The sequence below is a fragment of the Neolamprologus brichardi genome, chromosome 3 (genome assembly GCF_056152115.1).
Source record: "Neolamprologus brichardi isolate AB-2024 chromosome 3, ASM5615211v1, whole genome shotgun sequence".
In the NCBI taxonomy this organism is placed as follows: domain Eukaryota; kingdom Metazoa; phylum Chordata; class Actinopteri; order Cichliformes; family Cichlidae; genus Neolamprologus; species Neolamprologus brichardi.
In genome coordinates, this window is record NC_142106.1 from 37,931,951 (window position 1) to 37,946,097 (window position 14,147).

Sequence of the window (14,147 nt, forward strand, 5' to 3'; positions counted from 1 at the left end):
CAGAATCAAAGGGCACAGCAGAGAAACATCCCTGCAGGGGAAATGCAGAACATAGTGCGTTGATCATTTTATGCTTTGTAGCTCTATCAAGGCCAAATTCTGTTCAGTGGGATTAAATTGGCTATGACATGCAGCAGATACGACTCTTTACAAACAAGCGGGAAAGATACAGAAGCCCTCATAATTAATCATTGTTGTATCTACACAAGCTCAGCTGAGGCAGGGAAATTGCCACAGGTTGAATTGGTTATGAATATGCAACTAAAACGGCAAATATACAGTAGCTTTGTGCGGAAATTCTCTGACGAGCTGAAGAAGATAAAGACCTCGCGATGAGATGAATTAAAATGTCATTTACTTGTTTACCACTTAAACAAGATAGAAGCCCTCAATTAAGGAAATAATCACTCCTTATCTAATTTAGACATCAACCACAAGCCCTGTACTTTATTTTGGACTCTGCACCTCCTTCGACTCCGCCGCACCTGCACTCCCGCAGCCTGCCTTTTCCCACGGCGATGTCACACTCTGTTTTCGTGCTCTCCGAGCAGAGGGACAGCAGAGGCAGGTGCAGCTCTCGTTTGCTTTGTATTCCTCTGCTAATCCCACTTATGTCAACCACCAGGGTCCTGTTGGAGAAAACATTGCCCAATTTCCCTAATCAGTGAAAGTCTCTCAAAGGCTGCCGGCGCGTGCAGTCAATGCCTGTGTTTACTTAAGGCCACAGATGTTGCTCCATTATTCCAGTTCGTCAAGTGAAAGCGCCTCACTGTTGTGTGAATTTGTCAACGTAGCACAGGAACGCAACAGAGGAGGAAGGTGCGCAGCTGGGCTGTGTGCACAGTCATGTATAGATTTACATTGTAAGGTGAAAACATGGGCCAAAAACATGAAAGCCAAATCTTCGAGAGTATATCATGATGTCTGTGCGTGTTTTAAAGATTCTTGAGGCACGACTGTGTTTACACTGTAGAGCCACTGGGTAACTGTTGGCATGAAAAATTGTGCCAACAGTCATGAACCCAATCATGGTGACGGTGGCATTGTTGGTTTTTAGCAGCACCACGGAGAGCATGAAACATGGATGCAGTCCAGGTCGGATAAATGAAGCCAATGGGGAAGTGCCGTTCTGTTTGAAGTCCTACAGATGGTGATCGTCATGGTTACAAAAAGACTTCTGGTCCTATAGAAGTCTGTGGGAAAATATCTTTCTGACTTAACTAGGGCGGTCAGCGTTAACCGTTAATGTCATCACGATTAACGCAGTTTAGTTTGCGTTAGTTTTTAACCCATCTGGAGCGCAGAATGAGTCAATATCCCTGAAATGTCTCTGCCAACGCATTTCAGGAAGTTTGACCAAAGTTTGTCCATTCTGCGCTCCATGATTGCCTTAAAATTCTTTATCACCTTAATCGTGAAAGCCCTAGCTCTTTGTAAACACTTTCCTATTGAGCTCGTGGGCTCAGGCACTCACGATGAGTAAAAAAAAAAAGTCTGTTTTTTAAATCTGGGTGCACTTTTTCAAATTCCTCATTTTGTATTCTGTGGTGTATTGAACTAAACCCAGTCACAGACACGAAGTTTGGTGAGCGCCAAGTTACATGCCAACAACATATGCTGAACGTGACACGCGAAACGAGCCCAAGCAGAGACTGTAACACCAATTTATGCGAAAATCAAAAAGGATTAAAAACCTAAATACTTTGGGGTTTTCTTAAATATGGATGTTAATCGCTATACGTGTGATATTCATAAAAAATTTGTCTCAGATTGGCTAATTGGAGGATATAGTACAGACGCTACGATCATTATAGTAAGAAACAAAATGAAGCGGTATGCCGCCCTGTAACTCAACAATTTGTTTTTCTAATTTTAAGATATTATAATAGTCTATGGCACTTGAGGGTTATCAACTTAAGGCCCTGCGTTGACACTCTTAACTCCAACAGGGAATGAATGGACCATTGTACATTTCACTTACCCACAGTTCTTGTTCTGCTATGATATAGCAGCACATAACAAGCTCAAGGGAGCATTTCTTTTCTACCATCACAGCAGACTAAACCTTCCTTATATTTTCAAGAAATGTAACAGCCACCTAACATAAAGAGAAACATGGCAATTACAAACCTATAGCCCCAACCCTTGAAGAGAAACCCTGCAAATGCCAACTCTAAGTCTTTGATGTCTGCATTTCTTTTCAATTATACATATGTTGGCTCTCTAAATTGGCACTCAGACATCAAAACTTTGAGAGACCCTGATCTTTGGCTACACAAATACCCGACAGGTTTTGTATTTCTAGTCCTCCTGTGGCATTTGTCGACAACAAGAAAAACAGAACACCACCTGACTCGTGCTGAAAGCATCTTTCACTCAGAAACCCATTTAAACATATGAGCACACTCAACCATATAAAACCATAAATAACAAAATGCCTTCTGACATGCCTCGGAGGGATCAGTGTGAAATACATGTTGCTTAGCATGCGTGCTACTGAGCCTACATATAAAAAGACAACATCTGGCTGCAGTGTGCAGCTTAATTGAAACCATCTGCATGAAGACAGGGATGTCAACTTCTCCTGTAGTTCTCTTGTCAAGGTAGAAATTATCCTGATGGCAGCTAAAACGTCACCTAAGGGACAACAAATCCCACTCGATAGCCCGAGAAACAGCTGAGAGAAGCAAGAGAACCCCCCAACCCCCCAAATTGGGACAAATATGTATTATGCATCATGTAGAATCATAACATGTCATAACTTTGGCTGACTTAGTAGCTAGAAGAGTAGTTAGAAGTTGACTTGTTGGTATAATGAGGTCAGTTCTTTTGGCTCTTAAGCTTTTGCTGAGAGATGCAGGCATGTGCTACATGCCCGATAGCATTATTTTTGACTGATGCTTTCCACTTATGTGGGTTATTTCACTGGAAAGCAGTGCTGACATGATAGTTCTGGGGCATTTTTAAAATGATTGAGACACTTGAGAAAATCCACAAAGGATCTATGGCATCTCAAAATAGAGGAACTCTCAGGCTCGTGCCAAGAAACTATCATTACATGTCATATGCATGCAGGGTGGTGGGTGAAAAATATGAATAATAAACTAAAAGTTGAGACACAATGACAAAAATGAAATTTGACCCTTTGATTTAAGACAAGTGTTGCAAGGAAAGGCAACACATGGCACACACATGTAGTGACTTTGATACTGTGGCACTGGGCGCCACTTCAAAAGGCCAAATTTCACATTCTGTGGTTAAAAATGGAAAACGACAGCACAAGTTACCACAATGAGGAAACGAAGAGCAGGAAGTGAGGAATAAAATTTGGTCCAAATACCTGAACATAAAACCGACATGAGCGCTCTCTCTTCTGCAACTGCAACCCAAAGAAATTCAAGAGTTAGCATAAAAAAAAGAGTCAGGCAATTCCACATGAAACATTTCAGCTTGAAGTACAGATTTCAAAGTAAGTGAGAAACTAAAAAATTCACTCTACAGTTTTATGAAAAGCACTTGGCACAATGACTGCGTAACATGTGAAAAAAAAAGTAGAGACTCGTGTTAATTAGCCCTAAAATTAGACATACGAGACCAGTAGGAAAAAGCATACTGCATGACACTCTTAACTTTGATTTCTAGGTTGTCACATTTTAAGTTTTATGTTTTATTTGAGAAATTTCCCAAGAGAACACGGTGCAGTTATCCATTAAACGTCTGCCACCACCGAAGAAGAGTTAATGCTAATAGCATTTTAGCATACCTGAAAGAAAGAAAAAAAACACAGACAGGGAGCTGAGGCACAAAGAAGTGCTGTTAGGACTGCATGGGGAGTGAATCATTTTAATTGAGTTCTGATACAGGCGGTGTAGCCAACAGAGCCGCTGTGTGGCTTAACAGATAGGTTCTAGTACCATGCTAAATCCCATGCAGATTAGCTCCAAAGAGTACCATTTCCCCATAAAGGAGGCTCTTGCTCTACATCACAGCCCACTCTTCTGGAAGCGTTCCCATCCGCACCGTTAGCCAGCTAACCGTTTGATCATGAAAACGACACTGATCTCACCGTTTGCCAACTCAATCCTTTCATTGTTTGCTGGCAAAGTCTGCTCTGCTTCATTATATTAACAAAAAAAAGAAGAAAAAAATCTTTAATTTGCTTAGCAGATTGTGTCAAAATGATTGAACTCAAGGGCGAAACATTTGGTATTGCCAAAACAGAGAAGAAGAAGAAGAAGAGTTTTGTGGACTCCGGTGTCTCCATTGGGAGACGTCTCACTGGTGAGGGATGCAGAGCACAAGAAAAACCCGTAGGGACGTTTTTTTGTTCCATAGATGCACCGTACTGCAAAAAATGGACTGTATATCAGCAGACAGAGAATTATAAATCACTGGAAAGCCCTGACCTCTTGAATAAATTATCCCTGTTGCAAAAGCTTTTCCGCCTCACCCCTTCAATACGGCTGCTTTCTCTCTCTTTTTGCCATTTCATCAACTTTAAAAAAGGGACTAAAGACTTAGGTGGCAACCGCCACCTCGTTAGTCGCCTCTCCCTCAAACAGTCTGTTTTATGTGAAGCCAGTATTTATTTTTTCGAGAGGTATTATAAACTCTAGTTGCTCCGATGTGTTTTCACTCATCAAGTTTCCCTTCTGAGGCCTTTTGGCCATCTTTACTGCCTTCCCTCTCCATTGGAGAAAACTGGCACTAAAACCTCAATAGGGACATCTGTGTCTGTTGCAGCAATGAAATAAAAAACAGTCCCAAAAAAGCAATCTGAGAACAGGTGTTCAAGTTCGTCTACAAGTGATGCCGCTCCAGGAAATTAACGAGTGACATTTTGAATTTCACTGATGTTTGCTTTTCTGTTGGCCGCTCAGGAGATAGAAAGTATTATTTTTGCTCTCTCTGCCTGAGTGCCCCTTACTGTGCTCTGCTGTGAATTGGGTAATAAATACATTAGATTCAAGTTCAGCGAATATGAAACGCTCTGCACCCCCCACAGCTCGCATGCAGCCCGCTGGAATCTTACCCCGTCGCATTAGTAAAAACAAAAACCACAAGCGGGGCAAATGTTGTGCTGCTGACAAGCACGGCGCGTGGACGGCAACTTTTAAAACTGCGTCAGTGTAAAAATTGATTGCACTTAGTGTAAGAGAAGTGCTCAAAATTGAAAGTCGGTTTTTATTATGAGGCAGACTACAGGGGAAAACGGGGAATATCATTTTACTCAACAGCACAGAGCCAAGCGGCAGATAATTAAAAGAATATCTACTGGTCGGGTTCGGATTGAAGCCTCGTGGTAGGCAGGCCTCAAGACCGGAAACTTAACAGTCGGAATTAGTGGATGCTTACACACAAAAGCAGCTCTAGCAAATCAAATCATTCACTCTATTGTTGCTTCATTTTATGCTTACACAGGCGTGGGTCACCTTCCTCACAGGTCACGTTTATCCAGCCTGAATGCAGATTTTTTTTTTCTTTTTTAAAATAAATAAATAAATATGTGTAAACCAGTTTCCTCCGATACCTTATTGAGGCTCCGTGCTGCACTGTCTTTGCCACCTGGTGTGAGGTTCCTCAGCTGCACGTCAAGCAGATCCACCAGCTGAACCATGGCCTTCACCGTGTAGGTGATGTCCCCCGCCTGAAGATTGCTCTTGGTTTGCTCTGCCAGCTCCCGGGCGATGACCGCCGCCGTCTCTCCGGCTTTTATCTAAGGAATGGGACAGCCAATCCAGTTAAAGCTGAATTTGTGAAGTTTTTAAACGAGGCGGCTGGCTTGTACGGAGTGTTTTTCTCTATAACTAAACGCAAATCAAAACAACCCCAGGTCCTTTGCTTTTTGCTGCTGTGGCATTCAAAAAGAACACTCTAGAAAACATGACAAATTACTGTATTCATGTATAATGCCCCCTAAAATAAAAGGCGTTTAACCTAAACCTTTTCTGCAACTGCTGCAATATCGCACACAATTAATGTGGTGAGACGATCCTCAGCCGACTGAACACTAGGAGCCAATATTGCATCCAGACATAATTATGAGACTATTGAGGGAATTTCCCAAGAAAGCCTTACACCTTTGTAAAAACTAATAGAGAGCAGTGCAGCTTGGGGATAACAGTGTATACACAGCGCTGAATATATGAAGTTCAACAAGTTGTGCTAGAATCTGACAATGAGAAAACGATTACTCTCACCGTCACCCTTTTATTGTTGTATGAAAATTATTGCTTTTTTTATTTGCACAGTGAACCTTTCATATCTTAAACATTACTTCCAGTTTTCACTGCAGAAACAGTTCAGCCAAATGTATATATACTGTAAAATTAAAGCTTCTGACATTCTCTTAAGCCCTCCTATGAAATGTCATCGTTCAATCATAGCTTAGCTACTTTACAGTACTGTGAGAAAGTCTTGAGCTAACATCATTTCTTTATATTTTGCTAAGATAACGGAAAATGACTGCAGTGGTTTACTGAAACATGCAAATATACATGTAAATATATAAATATATAAGACAAAAACTGTGCAATTGACAAGCCTGAAAGTTAATACATGGTATTCTTTAACACAGCCCAAACTGTTTCAGGCTTTTCTGTCATTTCTTTAAGTACAGCAGTCATCAGGAATTACACCATACCAAGGGGAATCACCTGGTTGGGGCACAAACACTAATTTATGCCCATCAAACGATATTATTCTTGCAATTTTTAGTAGAATTGAAGAAATTAAAGCAGTGGGAACAAATTTTATGTTTTGTCGCAGGCTAATAGTTGCAAAGTGGCTAAAATACCAACTTTTTCTGCTCTGTGTAGACAGAACGCTGGTTTATCTATTGAGTTAGGTGCTGTTTTTTGTGCTCGACAGATTCACAGGTTAGTGTTAATCGGCTTAACAAACAAAAAAATATTGCTCTGAAAATTGTCACGTGTAAGGACTGGACTAAGAATGAGTGAAAAGCTGCAAATGTCCAAATAAAAACTTGCTAAAGACAAGAACCTCAGCTTCCTTGGAAGCAAAATACAAAGAAGTGAGAGTTTTGCACAGTAAGCAGGTCCGTAAAGCTTTGCATTTCTTCATTGCTGAAGTTTGATTTGTGGAACTTAAACAAAATAAGTACTGGATGCTGTGTTTTGAATCCCTTTGCTGATGAAACATATTAGCAAAAATGTAAAACTAGCTTTTTATATGCAGTGAAAGATATCAAATATCAAACTAAAAGTAAAAACTGAGTTTTTTCACTATCACCTATTATAGTATGCTTGCGAAACATAAATGAAAAATATTAAAACACCAACAGATGAGCTAGAGCTAGCTAGTAAGCTAAGTAAGCTACTAGCTAAGTAAGCTAGTAGCCTACTTAGCTAGTAGCTAAGTAACCTTAAAACTGCTACCCACAGTTTTCATTTTTGCTCAGAGTTTCCACCAAAAAGCAAAACCAACAATTTTTCCTCAATAACTTCCCAAAGAGCACATTATTTAAAACAAAAACAAAGCAGTTACAGGAATTTCTTCAAATAATATATAAAAAGGTTTCCCCTGACGCCAACAAAATGCTGCTTTTGTTCAAAATGCTTTGACAACAGAGATTTAAATGAAAAAGAAATAAAATAAATGCCACATTCTTTTAGAAAGAAATCACACAGTTACTGAGAAACAGATCACTTTAATGAGTAATGCTTGAAATTACCTGTCAGCAATGGTGACTGATAAGACAGCCCTGCATGTTGCATATGCCGATGACTACAATGGGAAACCATGTAGCCTCAGTAAATAAATCTAGAGTTGATTACATGCCCAAAACGTATCTGGGTCTTACGCTCTGGGTCAGTTCCCTTTAAAGATTGAACTAATCGAGTCGTAAGATGAGCCCCAAAACAGTGGTGGTATCATCTAAAACAGGATCGTCCTGATTTACTCTGACATTACCTGCTATCATCGCCTGTGAGTTTATTAGTGAAGCCAATTAGGCTGCTTAAATTGGTCTTTACAGAGGTGTAAGCAGAGGAATGTTTCTTTGGAAGATGTTTTCCTCTTTACCCTCCCTGCTCTCGTCTCTTAATGAGGGGATGTGGGGATGCTAGGTAAATAGCTCCGCTTTCTTTTTCTCCCTTCTGCTTGTCTCGTGTCATTTCCTTTCCTTTTCATGCTTTATATCTTCCTTTCTCATTTTGAGAAACCATCTGGTAATGAGCAGTGCCACATACAGGACAATGGCCCTAGATATAAAATAACGAAGTGCCAGATGGGCATTCCAATTGTCTGACAGGTTGATCTTCATTAGAGTCTTCCTGTCTCTGCTCCGACAGGCACGCTGCTGGAGTGTGATTTGCTTTAAAAATAAGAAAAGATTAATAACACCTTTGTTTAAAAAAAGCGTGCATATTTTGAGTGTCACATCTTTCTGTAGAATTTAACATGCATTACTCTACACTAGAGTCACCCTGTTAGACCTGAATCGAGCCACCCGCCACAGCAGGTTCAGAGAGAGCTTTGCTGTAGTTAATTTCTCTAAACAGCAGCCAGTTGCTAAGCTTTATTGCACTGCTGAAATGGGCCCGCGCTGCACAGAAATGCACCTGATAATTTTCCCGCCTTCTATTTTGTTACCCAACAGCCGTTCTCCATCCATATCCGCAAACTGCCGTTTGTTTAATGGGCTGAGCTTTGTGCCGTCGAGTACACCATAAGTGTTATAGCATGTACGCCTCGGGGTCCTATGAGTTTAAGGGAGAACATTTGCAGCACTGCCTGCAATTCATAACCTGGAACCCTGATCCTCTCTTGCAGTAACCTTCCCCTCCTTTAAGATTTGATTCCCTTACAGATTTTAACAAAGGGAGCTTTATAAATATGGAGCTTTGCATAATAACTCGCCTGCAGACGAGGAGATCCGAATCGTTTGCACTTGAGAAGTATAGAATGCAAATAACCGCCGGTTCATGTAAGACAGAAAGCGGTCTGCATTAGCTGTTACCCACAGCAGGCTATTACACTATGATCCTGTGGTATTGGTTTTCACTCCAACCCAACCCAGCCACCCACTCACGCCAAACACATGCACGCACAAGAATAACCTTTCTATTGAGTAAAGCCTCTGGCTAATCGATGACATTAATGGACCAATTAAGAAGAGACAATAGGACAAAAGGAGAAAAAAAAAAACCCACACAAAAACTAAAGTCCTCTGAGTACAAATGATGTACACATCCCCAATGTGCATTGTGATCTGCGGTGCACGTTCGTCAGAATAAGGTAAAAGGGCGCCGTTGTGTTCAACCTAAATCCAAATACATTTAAGCTCAAAGCCAAATCCTCCAGGCTATCTTCAGGCTTTTTCCTACAATTTTATTCTAAAGAGAAATGTGTGATAATTGCTAATCAGGAAAAACAAACACACACACAAAAGCAGTCCATGAACTAAATTTTTTACCCTGTAAATCTGTGCATCTTTACTTCTGTTACCTTTTGGCTGATGATGTTGACCCAAGGCGAGGTACAGTTGCTAAAGTCAGGTCCCTGGGAGTCCCAGTATCCTTCGGGGCCCATGCACATGTATGAGGCCACACCTAGAGAGCGAACGAGAGATAGAGAGGAGAGTTAAGAGGCTTTGTGGGAAGAACTGTGTCAGATTTACTAGATGAGCAAATTCTGAGACAATCAAGTTTATCCATATTTTGTGTTTTCTTTTATACTTTTCCCCCAATATAGAGTGAGGAGACCTCAAAATACCACCTGTTTCTTCTTCTGTGTATCGAATACTTTTTCTATTTGCAAGAAAATCCCAAGGAGCATAATTCTTTAAGTGATTAAATTAATGGATGTAGAAAAATGTAATTGGACGGCTTTATCTTATAGCGACTGAAATGAAGTTGCTTCACTCGAGGCCAGTTGGAGTTGCCCAAGTCTGTATTTAATCATTAAAAGTCAGACGGCGTCTGCATGTGTGTGACAGTTCGGCTCCTGCATACGCAAGAAAACGCACCAAAATAGGTACCAATTAAGTCTGCCCTAGCTTGAATTCATCAGGAAGGTCAATTAAGACGGGCTCTCTGCTGACAGTGAGGTGCTCTGGTGAGTGAGCTCCTTGCAAAACGCTCCATTTTTGACTTTAGCACAAACACACATCCAGAAACTGACCAGTGTCTGTTAAGCCCCTCTGAATGTGCTGTACCTACCATCGCTTTCAGCTGAACTCACTGTTACTGCAAAATGGCATCGAGGTAGAAATGTAGAAATGCAGCTTGCTTGTTGACTCGTTCTGCCGCGCGCCTCAAATAATTTGCTCCCGTATTTTCATAGCTGACATCAGCACGGCTACATGCTGACATTAAATCGCCCTTGCTTGTACTTAAAGGGAGGGTGAGACGGCCGGTATTAACAGATAGAACTTTTGACTGACATATAATTTCCTTCCCCGGTCCACCTTGGACAGCTGTATGTTTGATGGGTTTATAAGATAAGGAACTCTGTATTTCTGCCTATATTTAGAGGCAAAGGGGCATAAAAGACAGAGGGAGAAAGAAGAGGGAGTCGGAGGAATGCTGGGGGGATGACAGCGGGCGAAGTGATGGTACATGGAAGAGGAGCTCGAGGAACTTTCAAAGAGTGGCAGAGGAAGCTTGCACAGTTGTGTATTGCTTGGCAGTGCCGTCTGAAGTGCAATGGCTTTGAAGAGTAGCGCTGAGAGGAGGTGGGGTATGTGTGCCTCTTATCTTGCCATGTGATGCCTGTTAGTGAGGTCTCGATGGGTGCTGGTGTTACCCAGTAATGAAGACTGTATGTAAATGTGTGGGCCTGAATCTCAGTGCTGATTGATGAAACGAGCAGACTTTTTCCAGCATTCGAGCAGGATTTGGGGGCTATGATGTCACTCTATTATGTATAAAATAAAGCATGACAGCTTTTGTTTTATGTTTCAATCATTTATTATTAACACTGAGTTATTTTGCTGATGCAACAACTATATGAATGTAGTAGGTAACCCCTTTAATTTCTCCTACCATAATCTGGCCCTGCTACAGATTAGCCCTGGATGGAAAATGGATGGACTATAATCTTCATCCGTGTATTACGAGAGGATCGGCCTTAAAAATAATTTGATCATAGCCAGGTTCCATTTAAATATGAAGTGCTCCCCCCGGGTTTTTACTTCCTGAGGTAAAGCTTTTATATCAAAAGCCGGCCAACGTTGATTTAATCTCGATGTACTCAGGCCTCCATTCTCTTAGTATCGATACGGCGATGGGGCTCGAACGAGACACGCACAAACAAAGGCCCGATGCCTGACAAATGAAGCGCAGCAGCCCTTTCAAAAGAGCCGAACGCAAACGTGTTTAGCCGCTAATTAATTACATGAATTGCGCCCTGAGAGACAAGAAGTAAATATGGCCGTGCGCCACGCCGGTTACCAGTTTCCACACAGATGCGATGCTAAGCTATCTTTAGCCGTGCATCAGTGAGTCAGGAGGAGAGAGTGAGTCAGGAGGACAGGAGGCGAGAGAATGAGTGCTGCAGGGGGAGTGTAAACATAAACAAAACACACACGGTGACAACATCAAGGCAAAGAGGCTCACAGTAGACTGTGTCTCCTAAGGAGAGAGCTGACATCCTCACACAGACGAGAAGCAAAGAAAGAGCACATCCGCGTATCTCATCAGGAGAGCGCTTTCAGCTCTAAACATGGGAATCTTTGAGATTTGGAGGGAGTGATTAGGTCAACTGCAGGTCGTTATTTGATGTAATGTCACTGGCATTATGTCAGGGGCAGGAAACGCAATGAATAAATCATACGCCCATCTGAGGTGCACGTGCAAACCTATTTTCCTGGTTTTGACCAAAGAAAAGGCAGAGATCTGGGAGAACAGTTCCAAATGCTACAGCATCCACAACAGAAACGATGACAACAACAACAACAGAAACAGTGTACAAGCCAACAGCTTCACCAGATAATTAAATCCCTTCTCCGGGGAAAAACCTTAAAAGTGAGTGCACTAAAAATGTCATCACCTACACTGCACGGGATAACTTATGTTATTTGTACCGAGCAACTGTAAAGGAATTCAGCCTGGAAGGATATCTTTTTATTGATCCCTGTAGTGAAACTAATTCTCTATATTTAACCCATGTCCAAGTACTCGGAGCAGCGGACGGCCACTGACCAGAACCTTCTTTCCGTGAAGTTCAATTTTATCTGTGCGTAGGTAGGCTTGTTATGGAAGTCTAGATTGAATAACATGGGTAATTACTGTTGCTGCTACTACTTTTTATCTCTGAGTTCATTGGGGCGATAATACACTATCTTAGCCCCCACTCAGGTGTAAAGACCTGCCATTGACCCCCCTGGTAACCTAGTAACTGGGGGAAAATGTGTATTGACAGTGGTTGTCAGACGTTGCTAGAAAAATTAGTTGCAAAGTAGCATGCTGCACTGAAACCTCCTTGAGATTGCTTTGGTTGCTATAAGGCTGCTGCAGTCACACATTGTTTGCATAAAAGTTGCCAACTTGTCTGCAGTAACTCTGCAACTACTTGAAAAGGAGTTGTTCACTTTCAAAATAAGAGTTGCACCTTTTGAAATGGGTTGGTTTCAGTGATGAGACACAACTTTTTCAAGTTTCACTCCATCTACATGGTTACTTTGTGGCTGATTTAGTTTGCAAACACTCACTAACAAGCTATTGGTGCAGCACCCTCTTTGCAACATTTTTTCACCTAGCAACAGCTAGCAAAGTCCAGCAACCACTTGCTAGCTAGTGAGGGAATATACACTTTTCCCTAGCAACCAGATGTTCCTGTCTCCATCCATACATGCTCATGTCTTAGTCCTGCTCTAACTTTTCCTTCAATTCAATTCAATACAATTTTATTTAACTGTACAGTATCAATTCACAACAACAGCCGTCTCAAGGCGCTTTAGCCCAGCAATTACATTCTCCTCAATGAGCAAGCAGTTGGCAACAGTGGGAAAGAAAAACCCTCCTTTAACAGGAAGAAACGTCAAGCAGAACTAGACATCCATCTGCTGTGGCCAGTTAAGTGAGACAGGACAAAATAAATAAATATAAATACCTAATGATCCAGGTGGACAGGGCATCTTGGCTAACGTTCCCTGCTTCGTCCTCGGCCAGGACACGTCCATCATCACCAGTGGACTGCAGTACTCCACCCTAAGATTTGGTAGCTTAGCGGTGGCCGGCGCCGCGTTGACATCTTCTCGCTCCAAATCTTCCAAGACTGTCTGGTACGGTTCCACCACTGCCGATGTGGTTCGTGGCGACTGGACCACCAAAGGCGTCGTGGCGGGCACCTTGGTGGTGGTGGTCCTGGTTGTCGTGGTTGTCGTGGTAACAGGAGGTCTGGTGGAGGTCCTCGTTGTTGTGGTCGTGGTATCCATGTACACCATTATCGAGGAGGACGTTTCTAGGAAACGACAAAGAGAAAGGGGACGACAAAGTGAGCCGATGAATTCAAATGTAAAAAATTTTTTAAAGAAACTTGAAAGCAAATAACTTATTTTTTTTTTTATTCCATCTGTGTCGCTGAGAGAAAATTTATTTTGGTGCAGGTAGAAAAGAAACAAGCCTGAGTGTATGCATGCGGGTTTATTCTTTCCTCCTTCTCCATGTGTCAGTTTTAAGGAAAACAGTTCAAAGAGGATCAACTGGAACTGGCAGGTGTGACTTACACGGGTGTGCGTTTGGTCTAGTTCTAGACCCCCGTTGGCTAAGCTTACACACACAAGCGCCGCGCACTACACAAACCTCCAGCTGTGTAGCCTAAATGCGGCTGTTGACGAGGGCATATCTCTGCGAGTCAATACCCGGGTTTTGTAGCTCCGTGCTATTTCGAGGTCAGCCGGGACAAACTGAAATACCTGTTTCCTGGATGTGAGTCTTCCCTGCGGTTACACTCCAGGAGGTTTTTGCTAATGACGCTGTTTGCCTGAGCTGCTGGGGGACAAAGGCTATCATAACACCCGCGTGCACCGAGATGTGCTCGCACACCGGCTCAGTAATCCTCTTCCTCCTACTCAAAAGCACATACCGCTCTTTGACTCCCTGTCATCAATCACGCCATCTTCTCATCCATCCTGTCCCTTTTAGACGCTTTCCCTTGGGCCCCTGATTGGAAAATAGAGGTCC

General features: G+C 42.2%; 1 protein-coding gene across 9 annotated transcripts in view; it reads right to left on the reverse strand.

The window, feature by feature from the left end:
* Positions 1–14,147, reverse strand: part of LOC102783746 (adhesion G protein-coupled receptor L3) — a 257,526-nt gene that overhangs the window by 75,371 nt on the left and 168,008 nt on the right. For 7 of the 9 annotated variants that reach the window (XM_087837405.1, XM_087837400.1, XM_087837389.1 and 4 more), the window contains exons 7-10: positions 13,075–13,425; positions 9,469–9,572; positions 5,531–5,716; positions 3,341–3,379 (exon numbers count right to left, since the gene is read on the reverse strand). In XM_087837405.1, the coding sequence (XP_087693531.1) occupies positions 3,341–3,379; positions 5,531–5,716; positions 9,469–9,572; positions 13,075–13,425 (680 nt within the window). The remainder of the gene's footprint in view (positions 1–3,340; positions 3,380–5,530; positions 5,717–9,468; positions 9,573–13,074; positions 13,426–14,147) is intronic. The other 2 variants (XM_087837411.1, XM_087837393.1) reach the window with 1 other exon arrangement.